This window comes from Schistocerca cancellata, chromosome 6 (assembly GCF_023864275.1).
Source record: "Schistocerca cancellata isolate TAMUIC-IGC-003103 chromosome 6, iqSchCanc2.1, whole genome shotgun sequence".
NCBI classification, from domain to species: domain Eukaryota; kingdom Metazoa; phylum Arthropoda; class Insecta; order Orthoptera; family Acrididae; genus Schistocerca; species Schistocerca cancellata.
This window is the reverse complement of record NC_064631.1, coordinates 723,195,059-723,214,740: the sequence shown is the minus strand read 5'-3', so window position 1 is coordinate 723,214,740 and position 19,682 is coordinate 723,195,059. Positions and strand designations below refer to the sequence as shown.

Sequence of the window (19,682 nt, the reverse complement as noted above, 5' to 3'; positions counted from 1 at the left end):
TCTTCTGCACCAAGTCTTCTTATTAGCAACTGTACGTTTTGGGAACAGGTAGTCATGAGTCTTCTTTTCTACTTCTCCCTTTAGTTTTCCATCCCAGTATAAGTTTTCGTATTCTTGTTTCCCCCATCTTCTCACATGTTCATACCACTGCAATTTCTTTCTACTCAACACGTCACATAATCCTTCTCACATATCCATTCTCTTCAACACTCCATTGCTCCCTATTTTTTTCTTTTCTTGAACTTCTTACTTATCTCCACCAACAGTTCAACTCTAATACTTTCAGCTTATTAATGTGTTTCCGATTAGTTATCCAGGACTTTGCTCTGAACAAGAGGACATTCTCTAATATCGACGTGAATATGATTATTTTAATATTAAATATGAAAACGCTTCCTAATGTTTTGCAAAATTATGTTTATTTGGTGGAGAACCTGCTTTTGTCTCCTTAAACCATTTAAGATGACAGCTGAACATCGCAAACGTAAATAAAAATGATGCTCGACTTACACACATGTTATTTGCACAGAAGATACAAAAATGACAGAGTGGTTACACAGGAAAGCATCACATTTTTGTCACATAGAAACAATTATAGTAACTAAAATGAGGAAGGAGGGGTTAGTGTAATAACGTAATTATTTCTGCTGACGAAAAATGTAATGTTTTCCTATATAAACACTCTACCTGTACGTCACTTTTGGATCTTCACCTGAAAATGGCCTAAGAAGTCGATAACCTGTTCGGACCAAATAAATGTCACTTTGCAGAACATCAGGTAGTGTTTTCCTGTTTAGTATTAGTATCACGTTCTGCCAAGCACCGATGGAAAATTCAGTTAAAGGCTCTTTTACAAAGTCCTGTTCACCACATTCTTTCTATACAAGATTGAATTGCGAATCCCAATGACCTTCCGAACATTAATAATTCTGCTATTAATTTTAACAGCTAATTTCTCCTGTGGAAAATGTGACATGTTATGTTTATAGATTCTTTGTGTTATTTGAATTAACGAGTCCTGTGTAATGCCAAATATAATGCTTTCCAAAGTAGATTCATTTTAGCAATACCATATGCTTTTTGTGAATCAACGAAGACCACTCCAATATTTTTTTAAATTTTTGTCTGATACTTTATGAAATTTGTCTTAATGAGAAAATGAGGTCTATGCATGATCTCCCAGCTGTGAAACCACATTGATGTTCATGGGCTATAAAATTAGCTTCGAGTCTGTTTTTTTTTTTTTTTTTTTTTATAATCTCCACAAATGTTTTGATTACTGACTTTGTAAAATAAATTCCTCAATAATTTGAACAAATTTTGCGATTTCTTTTCTTAAATATGGCAAGAATATAACCTAGACTCATTTTCTTACGAATTAAATAATATAATATGTTGCTCAAAGGTAGTGTTGTTAGTTTCGTACGTTTTTCAACACCGTATTTCAATATTTCAATACAGACACCGCCTGGTCCAAGTGATTGTCATTCTTTCCTGTTTGTAACACTTTAAGCGCCTCGTTTTCTGAAATTTGGATCTTATAATTACTGCGTTCGTTTTCCTCCACTATTTCGTGTGCTAAATTTTTATAATAATAAATCCGTTTGCACCAAAGCCAACCACGCAACTATAAAACAGTAATCCTCCCGGAAGTACTCTACACGGTTGAGACATTAGCCATGAAGTTCTATGTCATCGAGAAAGTGGAACGGTAGACATTGCGGAAAATATTCAGATCCAAGTCCTGGAACAGTATCCCTATACTCAATGGTTCAGAAAAATTGTATTACCTGACGGAATAATTCAGTTTCATTGCACGAAAAAGACGCCTCAAATTTGATGGATATAAGGGACGATGGACGACTCACGATCAACCAAGAAACCTGTTTTATCATAAACGGGACACGTAGAACTAAAATCATGATAGCAAGTAGACATCCAGAAGGCTCTCAAGGAAGTCGCTTTTAACCCTCCGGCACCTAGACGCACGACATCCAGACACTGGATAGACTGTCTTAAGTTCACATTCAAGCAACCAACAGAAAGAAGTCTGAAACTGCAAAATGCATAGGTAGTTGAACGACACATTCATAGCGACATGATGTAGAAGTTTTGTGAAGGTAAGTACAAAATGACCAAAGCCAGCTATTGCTTCTACATGCTCACTGAAGACCAAAGCGAATAATAGTAATACTAATAACGATAATCATAATGATAATCATTCCAATCCTTTTATTATGGTTTATTGCGCAGCACGTGCTCGCAAGATTATTTTATTTCTTCTGAGTAAATACTATTTATGGGATTAATCTGGAACTGTGAAGCGGAATACCTCGTGGCACACTGAAACTGTGGAGGAGGGTCGGGAGGTCGTGCGGTAGCGTTCTCGCTTCTCACGCCCGGGTTCCCGGGTTCGATTCCCGGCGGGGTCAGGGATTTTCTCTGCCTCGTGATGGCTGGGTGTTGTGTGCTGTCCTTAGGTTAGTTAGGTTTAAGTAGTTCTAAGTTCTAGGGGACTTATGACCACAGCAGTTGAGTCCCATAGTGCTCAGAGTCGGGAGTCTCGCGTAGATTGGTCTAGAGGTAAGAGGATTGCGCTGCAAAGATCACGTCCTGGGTTCGACGGCGCAAAGCTTTAAGATGCCAGCAGCTCCATCAAATAATTTGTATTTCGAAAAGTACAACATATTACTTCCTCTCACATACACCTTGCGTAATGACCACGGCGACAATATTTGAGGAATTAGAGCCAATACAGAGAATTATTGACAGCCATTCTTCCCACGACATTCACCCGTGGAACATGGTAGGCAGGATCAGTTAGCATGAATCTATTCGTAAGTATCCAGGCGATACTTTGAATATAGATGCAAAAATTCAGTTATTGTATTTATTTTTATTTTTCTGATTTGATTGGAGATTGGGGCCCTGGCTTAAACCTAATCAGGCATTCCTTATGTTTTATCACTGCATTTGGTATGACACATACAAGTCTTACATGCGAGAAATTATCCTACGATCGCTTCACGGTCGAGAATACGAGGGGTGTTCAATAAGTAATGCAACATTTTTTTCTCAGCCTGTTTCGGTTGAAAAAATGCGGAATTTGTTGTGGGACATTGTGAAATATTCCCGCTTCAGCCCCTATAGTTGCATAAGTTCCGATAGGTCGCGGCGCTAAACGTATCCTTCGAAATGGTGTCTGTAACGGATGTGCGTTCCAGGCTGAGAGCCGTCACTGAGTTTCTTTTGGCCGAAAACCAGATCATAGCAGATATTGATAGGCGCTTGCAGAATGCCTACGGCGACCTGGCAGTGAATGAGGCGCCTGTCGTCATCGCGCAAACCCGCCCGACCCCCCGCGTGCCGGCCGGCTGCACAAGGCTGTGACTGCTGCAGTGTCGGAAAGTGCGCACACTCTCGCTCGAGGTCACCGGCGGATCACAATCGAACACATCGCTGCTCAGCTGGCCAACTCTGTCGGTAGTGACGACACACTCGTCCACCAGTTGGAGAACTGAAAGGTGTGTGCCCGCTGGATTCCTCAGCGCCTAACAGAAGACCGTAAAAGAGCAACGAAGGACCATGTGTGTGGGATTGCTTGCACGTTACGGAGACTGATCGCGACAAAGTCACATGTGATGAAACATGGGTTCAAAACAAAACGGCAATCCATGGAGTTGCGCCACGCCACCTGTCCTCCGAAGAAAAAGTTGAAAGCCACACCTTCAGCCGGTGAAATCATGCCTACCGCCTTCTGGGACTCTGACGGGGTTATTCTGTTTAATGTCCTCCCTCACGGTGCAGCGATCAACACTCGACTGTATTGTGCTACCCTCAGTAAACTGAAGAAACGACTCCAAACGTGTTCGTCACCATATATATGAAAACAAACTTCTCCTTCTGCGTGACAACGCAAGGCCTCGCACAAGTTTGCGCAACCGGGACGATCTCACAAAACTTCCTTGGACTGTCCTTCCTCATCCACCCCACAGCCAGGATCTTGCACTCGTGTGGCCCAGTGACTGATGCACTCTGCTGCAAGCAGTACTCGGGTGATGGGGGTTGTTAATGCGGCAACCCGTTGTCTCCGACGTCGACAAGTAGAGGAGTGTGGTGCCACGCGGGCATACAGGCGCCCCCCCCCCCCCTCCCCCCGTCAGGTACGGGAGCGTATGTTAAAAACGAGGTTCTGCAGCCAGACGAGTGGAAAATAATATGGTGTACTGGCATCCTGAATAAAAACATCACTCTTTTAGATAAAAATGTGTTACTTATTGAACACCCCTCGTACTTCAACAGACGAACGTGCTGTCATCAGTAGGTCTTACGTTACGTGTGAGCTCAAACACTTAATAACAGTAAATACAAACTTAAGGAAAACACTACGAGTATTTATTTGTGAAGAGTGGATCTAGACCGTTGGCGTGGCAACAAGAGACGTGAAAGAAGAGATGGGAAATGGAAAGAAAATCGAACGAGGGAAACTGGTAAAAATACAAACAATGGAGAAAAGATATGGTAGTACGACATGATAGACTGTAAAACGGAAAGAGACAACAAGCACAACCAAGAGACGAAATTAGCATTTTCTTCAGTCCTTGACAATCAGAAATGGCCATGTACATTTACATTTCAGGGAATTATGATAATGACTGCAGAAAATAATTCGTTCTCTTTAACAAAAATTGTGCGTAGAGTGGAGGGCGGCTTGTTTCAGAGGCGGATGGCAGCAGTGGAGAAGGAGTCTGAGAGCGTTTTTATTTTATGCGTGTGAGCTAAGTAAGTTCTTGTGTTGAGATTATAATGACACGATATTTACTTGATCTTGGATGATAGGCTCTGGAGTCTGTGCACACTGAGAAGTCGAAGAAGTAGACACAGCGATCAGTACTCGAGTGACGTACCTAGACGAAACCATCACATCACGTTAGGGACATGAACTTGCTTGGAGTTCATAGTACTTAAGCTAGAACCAATGTTTCACTTCAAATTGTTGCTGAACTTTTGATGTGTTTTGGATGTTTAAGTTCCCCTATCTTATTCTGGGGAGGATTCAACTGACCGTCTTTTAATGTTCGACATTCGCACGTCAAGACGACCGTTTAGTTGAGGAAGCGTGACCGAGCGAGGTGGCGCAGTGGTTAGCACACTGGACTCGCATTCGGGAGGACGACGGTTCAATCCCGTCTCCGGCCATCCTGATTTAGGTGTTCCGTGATTTCCCTAAATCGCTCCAGGCAAATGCTGGGATGGTTCCTTTGAAAGGGCACGGCCGACTTCCTTCCCCGTCCTTCCCTACTCTGATGAGACCGATGACCTCGCACTTTGGTCTCTTCCCCCAGCCAACCCCACCCTCTTTAGGAAGCTTGCCCTTGCCTAAAGCAACGAAAGCGGCGACAGGTGACATAGTACGTTTATTGTATGCATGGTATTGCACATACAGAAATCATGTATCTCTAGTCATGCAGTCGTATGAGCTTGCGTAACGGAGAAACTTTCAGTGACGATAGCTATCGAGACGCTTTTTTCCGACTTTTAGCTTATGTCGGTCGCAGGCCACAAGATGGAAATGAGGAGTATTAGAAGTCATTAACGGATTCTCCGTAAAGAAGGCCTGCTGGAAATTGCCTCGCGAGATTGCTAGAAGAATCATCAAAGGTGACTGTGGCGCCATCGCAAAATAATAGCACTGCTGCTAGTTATTCTCAAATGTGGTAATGCCACCTCGCAACTCTCCGAATATATGTATTAAATTCCTAATTTAATTTAAAGTCGCTGTTTTATAAAGTGTTACAAATTTTATGCAGTCCCTAACAGCGAACGATGTCGTATGGAGTTTAGTTAGGGTACCATGGTTCATTTCTTGCAGTCCTGCGTCTAGCGAACCAAGCAATAAATTGTCTCCTTACACGGGAGCTACGAGTGATCAATTTACATCACGTTAAATGTTAACAGTGACCCCACTCGGTAATGATACGATCATCATAGAAGATCCTTAGGGATATCATTCGTCTAAGACAACTAAAAGAAAGGCTGTTTTTATTGTGCCGCATTTAGTCGCGTTAGGCGAACCACATCTCAAGAGTATACAAGCCACTATGAAACGACAGAAAACAAAAAAAAGGACGACCACAAAAGAGTAAGGAAGTGCCATTCGTTACCAATGGTAGTTGGGTGTGTAAATATTACAGACTAACAGCATTTCTTTGTCAATACTGTAAACAACGACGAGTTTAAAAACACACAGACTTAGCATAATACCTTTTTCAGCCTTGTGTCACACAAACAATTTCAATACCGGTTAAGACTTCTCAGCAAATCTTCATCAAGCTATATGTTACAAAATTACACTTTGAACAAACTTCTACAGACAACTATAAGTACTTCATTACGTTACAAAGTAACTCGCCAACTAAAGAGGGCGAAAGAGGCTCTCATATTGGGACCAAGTCGGCGCTCTGTTTGTTGGAACTCAAGGCTACAGCTAACTACGTAATAACATGAAGTTGTGTGTACTGTGAACAACAGTTACTGTGACAACGAGCTTTTGATTGTAACAATGGAGTTTAAAGCAGCCAAAGTCATCCATAGAAACTAATTTTTTGCTGAATGTATTCCAATCTCTCCCTTCCTCTGCAGTTTTTACCACCTACAGGTCCCTCTAGTACCTTAGAAGTCATTGCCTGGTGTCTTAACACATGACCTATCATCCTGTCCCTTCTTATTTTCAGTGTTTTCCATACACTCCTTTTCTCGCCTATTCTGCGGAGAATCTCCTCATTCCTAACCTTATCGGGTCACTTAACTTTCAACATTCTTCTGTAGCACCACAGCTCAAATGCTTCGATTTTCTTCTGTTCCGGTTTTCCCACAGTCCATGTTTCACTACGATGTAACGCTGTGCTCCATACGTACAGGTATGTTCTCAGAAATTTCTTCGTCGAATTAAGACCTGTGTTTGATACTGGTAGTCTTAGTCAGGACTGCCCTTTTTGCTAATGCTTGTTTCCTTTTCTGTCATACTTGCTCCGTCCGTTAGGGATTATTTTGATGTCCAAGAAGTAGAATTCCTTAACTTCGTCTGCTTCGTGATCTCTAGTTCTGATGTTAAGCTTCTCGCTGTTCTTGAACTGAATCAGTATTGCGTGCGGTAATTTGCAATGGAGAAGAAAGCTTAAATACTTTCCTCTTTCTTCGATTCCATTTTTTGTACTCATTAGACTGTTCATTCCAGTCAGTAGCTCCTATAATTTTTGACTTTCGCTGAGGATAGCAATTTCATCAGGAACCTTATCATTGATATCCTTTTTCTCAATGAATTTTAATCTCTCCCTGATGCTTACTTTTATTTCTGTCTCTGGTTCGAAGTACATATTGAACAGTAGGGGCGAAAGACTACATATTACAAACATAACTGAAGAAAATTACCGTATATAATAAGCCTTATAAGAAGGGAAGAAAATAATACACAAAAATGCTTGGAAACACCTGTCCATTTTCATATCGATCCTTTTACTTATAGTCAGTTCATCGGATTTCTTCGAGAGTTTAAAATTTTCGGATTTTGTTTCTCTTTTAGAAATTTCCACAGCTTGTAACATATATCATAAGTCAGGGCCAACTTTTATTTGCAGTGTCCTAATAGGTTTTATGTTGGATGGCTTCCTTCGGCTAGTTCTGGGATGGCTGATACGAGAACACTGCTCATCTCATTTCTGAGATTTTTTAGAAAAGCCTTTTTACAAAGCCTATCATTGTAAGTAGAAAAATCTCAGACGCTGCTACAGTAACCTAAACAACAAACGTTAAAAGATAATTAACAAACGAATAACAACAGAATATAATATAAACATAATTGCAATGATATAGTCTAGCAACAACATAGAGAATTTTAGGTCTAAAATTTCGTTCAGTACGCTCTAGAGAAGTCCTAATTAGTTGCAGATGACAAAAAGTACGAAAACACCAGCTGTATTGCAGACAAGAGAAAGCTACACAGACATCAGTATATTTCTAAGCTGTCTGGTAGATATAAACCGTGTGCTGAAACGGGACACAGTGGAAGTCCTGTGAGATTTGGAAAGTACGAAATGAAGTACTGGTGGGAGTAAAGTTGTGAAGGCGGTTCGTGAGTCGTGCTTGGATAGCTCAATCGGTGCAGTAATTTCCAGCAAAAGGCCAAGGTCGGGTGTTCGACTCCCGTCTGGCACACGGAAAGTTTCAAGCAGTGCACAGTCCGCTACAGAGTGAATTTTCATTCATTTCTTTAATATTTAATTAAAATGTTTTGAATATAATGACGATAATCCGCCTGGCAGAATTTTGCGCAGAGCACAACCTAATCATAGCTAACACTTGGTTCAAGAATCATAAAACAAGATTGTATACATGGAAGAAGCCTGGAGATACTGACAGGTTTCAGATAGATTATATAATGGTAAGACAGAGATTTAGGAACCAGGTTTTAAATTATAAGACATTTCCAGGGGAAGATGTGGACTCTGACCACAATCTATTGGTTATGAGTTGTAGATTGAAACTGAAGAAACTGCAAAAAGGTGGGAATTTAAAGAGATGGGACCTGGATAAACTGACTAAACCAGAGGTTGTACAGACTTTCAGGGAGAGCATAAGGGAACAAATGGCAGGAATGGGGGAAAGAAATACAGTAGAAGAAGAATGGGTAGCTTTGAGGGATGAAGTAGTGAAGGCAGCAGAGGATCAAGTAGGTAAAAAGACGAGGACTAGTAGAAATCCTTGGGTAACAGAAGAAGTATTGAATTTAATTGATGAAAGGAGAAAATATAAAAACGCAGTAAATGAAGCAGGCAAAAAGGTATACAAACGTCTCAAAAATGAGATCGACAGGAAGTGTAAAATGGCTAAGCAGGGATGGCTAGAGGACAAATGTAAGGATGTAGAGGCTTATCTCACTAGGGGTAAGATAGGTACTGCCTACAGGAAAATTAAAGAGACCTTTGGAGAAAAGAGAACCACTCTTATGAATATCAAGAGCTCAGATGGAAACCCAGTTCTAAGCAAAGAAGGGAAAGCAGAACGGTGGAAGGAATATATAGAGGGTCTATACAAGGGCGATGTACTTGAGGACAATATTATGGAAATGGAAGAGGATGTAGATGAAGATGAAATGGGAGATACGATACTGCGTGAAGAGTTTGACAGAGCACTGAAAGACCTGAGTCGAAACAAAGCTCCAGGAGTAGACAACATTCCATTAGAACTACTGACAGCCTTGGGAGAGCCAGTCGTGACAAAACTCTACCATCTGGTGAGCAAGATGTATGAGACAGGCGAAATACCCTCAGACTTCAAGAAGAATATAATAATTCCAATCCCAAAGAAAGCAGGTGTTGGCAGAAGCGAAAATTACCGAACTATCAGTTTAATAAGTCACAGCTGCAAAATACTAACGCGAATTCTTTACAGACGAATGGAAAAATTGATAGAAGCCGACCTCGGGGAAGATCAGTTTGGATTCCGTAGAAATGTTGGAACACGTGAGGCAATACTGACCCTACGACTTATCTTAGAAGCTAGATTAAGGAAAGACAAACCTACATTTCTAGCATTTGTAGACTTAGAGAAAGCTTTTGACAATGTTGATTGGAATACTCTCTTTCAAATTCTGAAGGTGGCAGGGGTAAAATACAGGGAGCGAAAAAGTATTTACAATTTGTACAGAAACCAGACGCAGTTATAAGAGTCGAGGGACATGAAAGGGAAGCAGTGGTTGGGAAGGGAGTGAGACAGGGTTGTAGCCTCTCCCCGATGTTATTCAATCTGTATATTGAGCAAACAGTGAAGGAAACAAAAGAAAAATTCGGAGTAGGTATTAAAATCTATGGAGAAGAAATAAAAACTTTGAGGTTCGCCGATGACATTGTAATTCTGTCAGAGACAGCAAAGGACTTGGAAGAGCAATTGAACGGAATGGATGGTGTCTTGAAGGGAGGATATAAGATGAACATCAACAAAAGCAAAACGAGGATAATGGAATGAAGTCGAATTAAGTCGGGTGATGCTGAAGGAATTAGATTAGGAAATGAGACACTTAAAGTAGTAAAGGAGTTTTTCTATTTGGGGAGCAAAATAACTGATGATGATCGAAGTAGAGAGGATATAAAATGTAGACTGGCAATAGCAAGGAAAGCATTTCTGAAGAAGAGAAATATGTTAACATCGAGTATAGATTTAAGTACCAGGAAGTCGTTTCTGAAAGTATTTGTATGGAGTGTAGCCATATATGGAAGTGAAACATGGACGGTAAATAGTTTGGACAAGAAGATAATAGAAGCTTTCGAAATGTGGTGCTACAGAAGAATGCTGAAGATTAGATGGGTAGATCACATAACTAATGAGGAAGTATTGAATAGGATTGGGGAGAAGAGAAGTTTGTGGCACAACTTGACTAGAAGAAGGAACCGGTTGGTAGGACATGTTCTGAGGCATCAAGGGATCACAAATTTAGCATTGGAGGGCAGTGTGGAGGGTAAAAATCGTAGAGGGAGACCACGAGATGAATACACTAAACAGATTCAGAAGGATGTAGGTTGCAGTAAGTACTGGGGGATGAAGAAGCTTGCACAGGATAGAGTAGCATGGAGAGCTGCATCAAACCAGTCTCAGGACTGAAGACCACAACAACAACAACAACAACGATAATCCCAAAAATGCATGTATTATCATGTAAAACGTTTATCTGTTATTCCATAAGAAACAATATGAACCCACTGACGATGGTGAAACATCACAGGAATACATATGGACATTAAAGATAAAAAATATGTTTTCTCAAGGCAGAATCCTTTTACCAAAAGATGTATAATTATAATATGTGTGACAAATCAGGAAAGGTGAGCATCATAGGTATTTGGCATTTGTTATTTGAACATCTACATACGTCTTCCGTGTAAGTAATTATTTTTTATTTTCAGATGACACCCCTCCTTGTAATTGTTTCTTGTTGCAACGATAGAATCAAGGTGCACAACACATGCTCTGTCGTATAAAACTATTACAGCAGTTAATTCGGAACAAACAGAATACACCCTGCTTCTCGCAAATGAGATTCTGGTCCACTCTCATACAGAGGGTCAACTCTGTATACTAATTAGACGACAGCGTAAATATCAGTAGAGAGGATTATAATTTAACACATTATTTTTACATGAGACGAGAACGGATGTAATCCTAAAAGTGCAGTTTTTAACAAGAATTGTAAACGTCGTAATCACTGTTGTGCAAACCTTCAGGCCGAAAGTAACTTTCGAATGATGTGCCACTGCCAAGTAACATAGCTTGATGAGACCTGGACCATACATAGAAAGATCTGCTAGAGTCTAGTACAGAAATAACGGAAAGAAGTATACAGAGTAACAGAAGTGACATATTTATTCAAAGACAATTATTACACTGGAGTCACCGCGATTCGTGGTGATCCCCTGGACTTTACATAAGTCGAGACACGGTTGTTAATAGGATGCGTGGTTAACACGGTCTGCAAGGTTCTCCCACGCTGGCCACAAGATTGGTAAACAGTTGTTTGGTGAGGTGTTTCATTCCTGCAGGATGGTCGTTCGTGCAAATGAACGTGCTGCAGCACGAATCCACAACGCATCCAACACGTGATCTGTGGGATTTAAGTTGGGGAAACGGGAAGACCTGTCCGTCCGCCGAATATCCTGTCATACCGAGAGCTCCTTCACCTGCGCTGTTCCATGCGGTCGCGAGTTGTCATCCGTAAAAATGAAGTAATGTCCCAATGGACGTCTGAAATATGTACACGGAGAAGGAGCGCAGTGTCACAGTAACGTTGACGGATGGCTATACCACGTTCAGAGATTTGGGGGTCAGCACGCCCATGCAATATTATATCTCCCACACTATAACACATGGACCACCAAAACAATCATCTTTGCAATGCTGGACATGTGCTGATATGCCGAGGGGTGAGAATAGGCAATGCACGCAGGAACACTGTCGAGCACGATCGTTATTTGTATTCGTCTCATTCACATTTCGTTGAGTTACCTTCGGTTCTTTCTACGTATGCTCCAAGGAGCTACTGTACTTGGCAGTGGTATATCATGCGAAAGTTAGTTTTGTCATTAACTTTTTTCCACTTGTGTAATACAGGGTGTTTCAAAAACAAAAACTTGTTTTTCAGACTCCATAGTTATTGATAATAACATACTACAGACATGGGATACATTGCAAAATACTAACAAAATCTTAAAGCTTTAGCTATGCTATAACAAATGCTCTGAGTGTCCATCAGCAGTAGCACCAACAACATCCAGACGATAGCTAAATTCGTCATAAACTTTATACAATGCATCTGCTTTCCAGAATTTATGGCTGCTGGTATCCTGATATTAACTTTGTCTATGCCACGAGGTAAAAGGGAGATAAGCACACTTTTCTTTACACATCTCCACAGAAAAAAAAAAAATCACACGGGGTCATGCCTGGCGATCCTGGAAGCCAGGAACGCAGGGCAGTCTGTCGGGGCCCTGTGCGCCCTGTCCAGCGTTGACTCGGAGTGTCGCCGTGAAATTGACGTACGCTGTTGCGCCAGTGCGGTGGAGCTCATAAAGTCGTGTGATGCACTGCCAGTTCTCTACTTGCGCGACGAGTAGACTTTCGTGGATTTCGCTCAAACGTATGCCTAATTCTTTCCACCATGTCATCAAGAGTGTGACACCGATCCGGACTCTGACCATTGCGCAAGCAGCCTGTCTCTTCAAATTGGCGATACCAACGACGAATATTTTTGGGTACTGATCATTACCAAAATGCCGACGAAAAGAATGCTGCAGCAAAATCACTTGCCCACACTTTGCAAACTGCAGCACACAAAACGCTTTCTGATGAGCGGACGCTGTCTTACTTCTGACATTGCGAACTGTGATGATGCATTGACTGACATCTAACGGCGATTTTCCGAAACCCTAAGCCACGCCCATTATAACAACATTCTTTTTGAAACTTTCTGTATAGTTGGTATTGAACAAATAATTTGCTTTTAAACAAATACACACTCTTACCTTAGAAAGTGTTCCCTAAAACTTTTATTTTCACCCGGTCAACATTTAGGTGTATGAGCCATAAGACATTTTTGCGTTACTAGAAAAGATGGTGGTTTTGTTGCTAGTGTCTACAGTAGCTAATTGTAAAAAACATGACTGTGTGAAATGATTGTTTGCAAAGCCGCCATACTGTTATAAGTGTGTAAAGTTCATTTCCAGCAAAAACGATCTGTGCAGTGAAATACAGGCTGGGGCAAATAAAAGTGGACCGGACGAGGGGATACGATCGGACGTTACTGTATTCATAAACCACACCCTGCACCGCGCACGCCACCGGTACGCAAGCCACGTGTTCCACACCAGTTCAGAGCAAAGTGGGGACTGTATCAGTTTGAGTGGAGCAGTGCAAAAGGGACGATGGTATTCACACTGGAGCAGCAAGTATTCGTTGTGGAAAGTTCGTGACAACAAAGTCGTGGAAATGGTGTGGTCAGTTGTTTGCTGAGATGTTTAAGGGTGTCAAAGTGCCACGCAATGCTTAGTCTGAAAATGGCGTCAGACAGGATCCGTTTTGAACAAGACGAAAAACATTCCAAAACGTGCCCGCACACCAGAAAATGTGGCAGCAGTTCACCAGAAAATGCTTCAGAGTCCTCCCAGATCAAGAAACCAGCATATCCCGTCGATCATGTGGACAAATACTCCGCATGGACCTGCACATGCATCCCTACGGAGTGTCTGCTTCTGATGCATTAAAACCAGTAGATGCTCCTCAGCGCATACAGTTTTGTGGGTGGCTGTCCACTGAGATAACAATGAATGACTTGCACATGGATCTGTTCTTTGTGTCTAATTAAGCCTGCTTTCATCTGAGTGGCTATGTCAACTCACAGAATCACAGGTTCTGGGGAGCCGAGAGTCCGCATAACTTCGAAGAAACACCACTGCGTAATCAGAAGGTTGGGGTTTGGTGTGCAGTGTCTGCACGCTGCGTTACTGGTCCCATCTTCTTTCATGAGACGCAGACTCCTGCGCGTTACGTTGCCGACATTTTGAAGTCACTTGCGGCAGCATTGGCGGAGGAGCAAAAGACCTACACTTACTTCCAACAGGATGGAGCAACTGCTGACGAAGCCGCCCAAACCTTGGACCATTTTTTCACAATCTTCACGTATGACAGAGTTGTCAGGCAAAAGTTTTACGTAATAATGTATACAGTTTTGGTCGTAGCCCTAAGTGGTCAGCCAAATCATCTTGTCTGTCAATGTGCGATCTCTTTGTGTGGGAGCCCTCAAGTCTAAGGTTTATCGCAACAATCCTCATAACTTCAAGAACTGCAGCAGAAGATTTCGGATGAAGCTGCAGCAATTCCAGCAGTTCAGCTTCGATCCGCCTTCAGCAGCTTTCTGACCAGGGCTCAAAAGTGCCAAGAGATGAATGGTGGTCACTTTAAACAACTGCTGTAGTCAGATTAGTACTGTATTTCCTTTCCTCTGCTGTCTTTCTTCGTAATCTGGAATTCTGTTCTCCGGGCCACTTTTATTTGCTTCACCCTAAACGTACAAGCTAACGTCAGACCGCTCAGTGCTATAGTAACAACACCGCAAGTGTACAATGTGAACGAAGCTTTGGACCGACAAAATCTCTGTGTTGTCAAATTCGACAGACAACATGGAACCATTTTGGTGACCAATACAACGGCAGATACCACTGGAAGTTGTCTTCTACCACTTCTCCCCGTCCCTCCCTCTCCCCACATCACCCAAGAGCCCATTCCATCGGTAGAATAGCGAAGAAAATTGTAGCTAAAAATAACATGTCTGCAATGCACGCCTGAAGAAGAGCAAAGCCTGCTCGAACGCTTAGCGTTATATTCATAAATAAATGAATATAAGTGTGACTGGTAGCAGTATAATACAAATAATTATAGTAATGTTGTCATGTTAAAAAATCTAATATGAAGCGAATATTGGTTATTTCTTACAGAAAAGGGAAGAAAAGTCAGCCGCCACCGGGCTGACGGCTATGTGTACTTTTTGTGAAGAAGTAACCTGTATTTTTTGCACAGTCGTGGTCTCACGAAGACAAGTTTCGGAGAAATCAGAAATAAAAACATTTTCTAGAATGTAGGCTGTAGAAAAAGAATGTTAAGGTAATTAATCAAGTACTGCACTATGTACACAGATTTAAGTCAGCTGAAATGTTTTGAATTTCTTCACCACCTGTTCTAGAATTCAAAAGCAACGTGTTTAGTGAATACTACGCAAATTTAAATATAACAGAAAAACTTCCAGAGAAGGATATTCGATACAGATTTCTAAATAAGCTAAAGTAAACGTCTTGTAGACACGGGGGCGGCCCTTACCTGGTTAGCGAGGCTCCCGGAGCTGTCGCTTAGGCTGCCTCCCTCTGAACGGTTGTACTGGTTCTTGTCCTTCTGCTTGTGTTTGTGGCGATTCTGAAAAACATGTACAAACGATTACTTTAGAATGATACACTTTGAAAGAGAAAAGGTATGGATAAAATTGAGATGCAAATGGAGTCAACTACTTCATCATACAATGTTTGTGGAAACCGAGTCATTATCACAATAGGCCTCGCGAAGCACAGAGCGGAAGTAGGGGAGAGGTAAAGAGGGTCGACGAGGCTGAAAAACGTTTCTCCAGAAGACTCTCTCACTTAATATTCCGTTATCAGCAAGAAAACGACTGTTCCGTCAGGCAGTTGGGAAGTGTATAACAGGCAAAGTGATGCAATTACGCTGTTGATATCGAGTTTCTACTTCGTGTCATCATTAAATCTCTGATTCCTGCTGCGTAACGCCAGTGTTTTTATTAACGTCTGAGTAAATTTGACTGTGGACTGACTGACATGTCTGAATTAGGAACGTAAACCGAAAACGAAGGTAAGATGCACCTGCAGAACTGTAAGCACCTTTTCAAAAATTAGGAAGTCGAAGGAACAGATTAAAGCAGTTTTATGTATAGTTTCATCTCTTTTGGACAGCGACATCTCTAAAGACGGAGGAATAGTTCAGTTTATTTTTAAATGGATGTCACAATCATGCCATTCTTTGGCGTTTCAAAGAAGATAGCTTACGAAATGTAAAGTAAAGTAAAATTGAACCGGGCGTCAACATAACGGTTGTTTTACTCTGAGTATTTTCATATGCATTATCACACAGTTAGTGATATGTCCTTACATTTCGCCAGACTGAAAAACGATTCCCTAGCCAGGTCTAGTGGGCGCCCACTGTTAAACATGGAATCTCAGCCACGATGTAACATGGTAGTTTCCACGTACACAAAGAATTTGTATAGTTTAAAGTGTCACACACCAGAGTAGATCCTAGGAACAACAGAAGATAGAATTCTACATTATATAAATTATTTAATAGATGTCAAAAACAAGTCATCTGGAAGGGTATGTCATATAACCCAAATCTTCAGGTAAATTTGGTTGTGGACTGATTCAGACGCATAAAATAGAAGAGTAAACGGAAGGCGAAGTCAAGTTCCAGTTCAAGAAGAACTGGGACTCTCAAGCATTCATCCAAAACTTACGAAGCGGCAGAAACAAATCTAAGATCTTCATCGCCATTCTGAATACAAAAGCTGGTATTTGTACACTCGAACGAAACAAGTGGTACTTGCAGTAAGTGTTAACTAGTGAACGGAGAAAATCAGTACATAAACGACATGTGGCAGTATGCGCTGTCAACTTAACTACTCGACTAAAAGGACATACACTGACCAGCCAGAACGCTATGACCACCTACCTAATACCAGTGTGTCAACCTTTGTCACGGATAACAGAGGCGACGCGTCGTACCATGGAAACAGTGAGGCCCTGGTAGGTCTCTGGAGGGAGCTGTCACCACGCCTGCTCACACCAGCCACTTAATTCCCGTAAATTATGGGGAGGGGGGCCATGAGCTCTGACGGCACATTTAATCACATCCCAGATGTTTTCGACTGGCCAGTTGGGGGGTCAGCACATCATTTGGAACTCGCCACATTGTTCCTTGAACCACTCCAGCACAGTCTTGGCCTCGTGACATGGCTTGCTGAAAAATGCCACTGCCATCGGGAAACATGACCGTCATGGAGGGGTGCATGTGATCTGGAACCCGTTTACGATACTCGTTGGTCATCATGGTGCCTTGCACGAGCTCCACTGGATCCATTGATACCTACATAAATGTTCCCTGGAGCGTAATGGAGCCGCCGCGAGTTTGTCTCATTGCTGGCCGGCCGGAGTGGCCGTACGGTTGTAGGCGCTACAGTCCGGTTCCGAGCGACCGCTACGGTCGCAGGTTCGAATCCTGCCTCGGACATGGATGTGTGTGATGTCCTTAGGTTAGTTAGGTTTAAGTAGTTCTATGTTCTAGGCGACTGATGACCTCAGAAGTTAAGTCCCATAGTGCTCAGAACCATTTGAACCATCTCAGTGCTGCAGAACAGATGTCCAGTAGCATTTGGCCTGGAAGACGACAGATTCGCGTCATCCCATCAGCATGCTGAAGAAGGTGTTGGGATTCAGCAGACCATCCAACGCTCTGCACTGTGCCAAAGTCCAGTGCCGATGGTCATCTGCTCATTTCTGTTGTAGTTGACCATGTCGTGGTATTAACATTGGCACATGCATGGGTGGTCGGCAGCGGAGGCCAGATGTTAGGAGTGTTCGGTCCACTCTGTGTTCGGACACACTTGTACTCTGCCCAGTGTTAAAGTCTGGAGTTAGTTCCGCCACTACTCCTGTTTTACCAGTCTGCCCAGGCCACGACGTCCGATATCTGCAATGAGGGGTGGCCGACCAACTCCATGACGTCTGGACATGGTTTCACCTTGGTTTCGCCACGTCGTGATGACAGTCGCCACAGCACTCCTCGATCACTCGACAGGTCGTGCACTCTCAGAACTGCTCGTGCCGAGCCTCCAGCCCATCACAATCGGCCCTAGGTCAAACTCCTATAGATCCATCACCTTCCCCATTCTACACACAGACAGCACGCTCACTCATACCACATCCGCCGCGCGTATTGTCTGACTAGCAGTCATCCCCCGCCAGGTGACGCTGCTATCACCTGTCTGGTTTATATCGATAGTAGGTCGGCGGTCATAATGTTCTGGCCGATCAGTGTATTAACAAGTAACGAACACCATGTTAGTAACATTCTGCTTCCATTTCTTGACATTAATATGTGAATAACGATGTATGTTCTTGTGCATCTCACTTAACGTAATTACAAGGTTACTCCAAAAGAAATGCACACTATTTTTTTTATAAATCCATCTTTTATTCTACATGTTTGAAAGTTTTACAATGTGTAGATACATCCTTTAAGAACAATATTTTCATTTCTCCGCATGATTTCCTTCCCTCTCAACTCCCTTACGCCATCTTGGAACCAGCGCCGGTATACCCGCACAGTAAAATTCTGGACCAACCTGTTGGAGCCACTGTTTGGCAGCGTGCACAAGGGAGTCGTCATCTTCAAACCTTGTTCCACGAAGAGAGCCAGTTTCCCAAATAGATGGTAGTCACATGGAGCCAGGTCACGACTGTAAGGCGGGTGTTTCAGTGTTGTCCATCCGAGTTTTGTGATCGCTTCCATGGTTTTTTGACTGACACGTGGTCGTGCATTGTCGTGCAACAGCAAAACATCCTGCTTTTGCCGACGTGGGCGAACACGACTCAGTCGAGTTTGAAGTTTCTTCAGTGTCGTCACATATGCAGCAGAATTTATGGTGGTTCCGCTTGTCATGCTGTCCACAAGCAAGAGTCCTTCGGAATAGAAAAGCACCATAGCCATAACTTTTCCAGCAGAAGTTGTGGTTTTGAATTTTTTTTTTTCTTGGGTGAATTTACATGATGCCACTCCCTTGATTGCCTGTTCTCCTCTGGTGAAAAATGATGGAGCCATGTTTCATCACCTGTCACAATTCGTCTAAGAAATTCATCTCCACCATTCTCGTACTGTTCCAAACGTTCGCTGCATACCGTTTTTCTTGTTTCTTTGTGAGCCATTGTCTACATCCTGGGAACCCACCAGGCACAAACCTTTTTTAACGCCAACACTTTCAGTATTCTGCAAACACTTCCTTCCCTTATTCCAACGTAGCATGACAATTCGTTCACTGTGATGCGTCTGTCAGCAGTCACCAATTCGTTAATTCCTTGCACATTGTCTGGAGTGTGTGCAGTACGAGGCCTGCCGCTGTGATGACAAACCTCAATATTGCCGTGCCCGCTTTCATTATTATTATTATTATTATTATTAGTGTTTTAGGGCGCACAACAACGAGGTTATCAGCACCCGTTCCCAAAAGTTCAATTCAGAGCCGAATTGTGAGAGAATTGGTACTGTTCAAATTGCAAGATGGGACACAGCACATCAAAACAGGGAGATAAAACTAAAAATAAAATAGCAGTACAAACAGGTAAAAATAATTAACGGTGGCTGAGTGACCACTTACAAATAATGGGTGACCAAACCACTGGACAGCACATTAAGACTTCAATCCCAATATTTTGGGAAGAAGGCCAGACATCACACAAAAACGTAAAACTCTAGCGACACTCGCCTCATTATTAGTTAAAAGAGAGGGTAGGTCTGGTGGGAAACTG

At 42.3% G+C, this 19,682-nt stretch overlaps 1 protein-coding gene across 1 annotated transcript in view; it reads right to left on the bottom strand.

The window, feature by feature from the left end:
* The window catches only part of LOC126088490 (uncharacterized), an 841,325-nt gene that overhangs the window by 480,572 nt on the left and 341,071 nt on the right, over nt 1–19,682 (bottom strand). Inside the window, exon 2 of the mRNA XM_049906631.1 lies at nt 15,418–15,510. Coding sequence (XP_049762588.1) covers nt 15,418–15,510 — 93 coding nt within the window. The remainder of the gene's footprint in view (nt 1–15,417; nt 15,511–19,682) is intronic.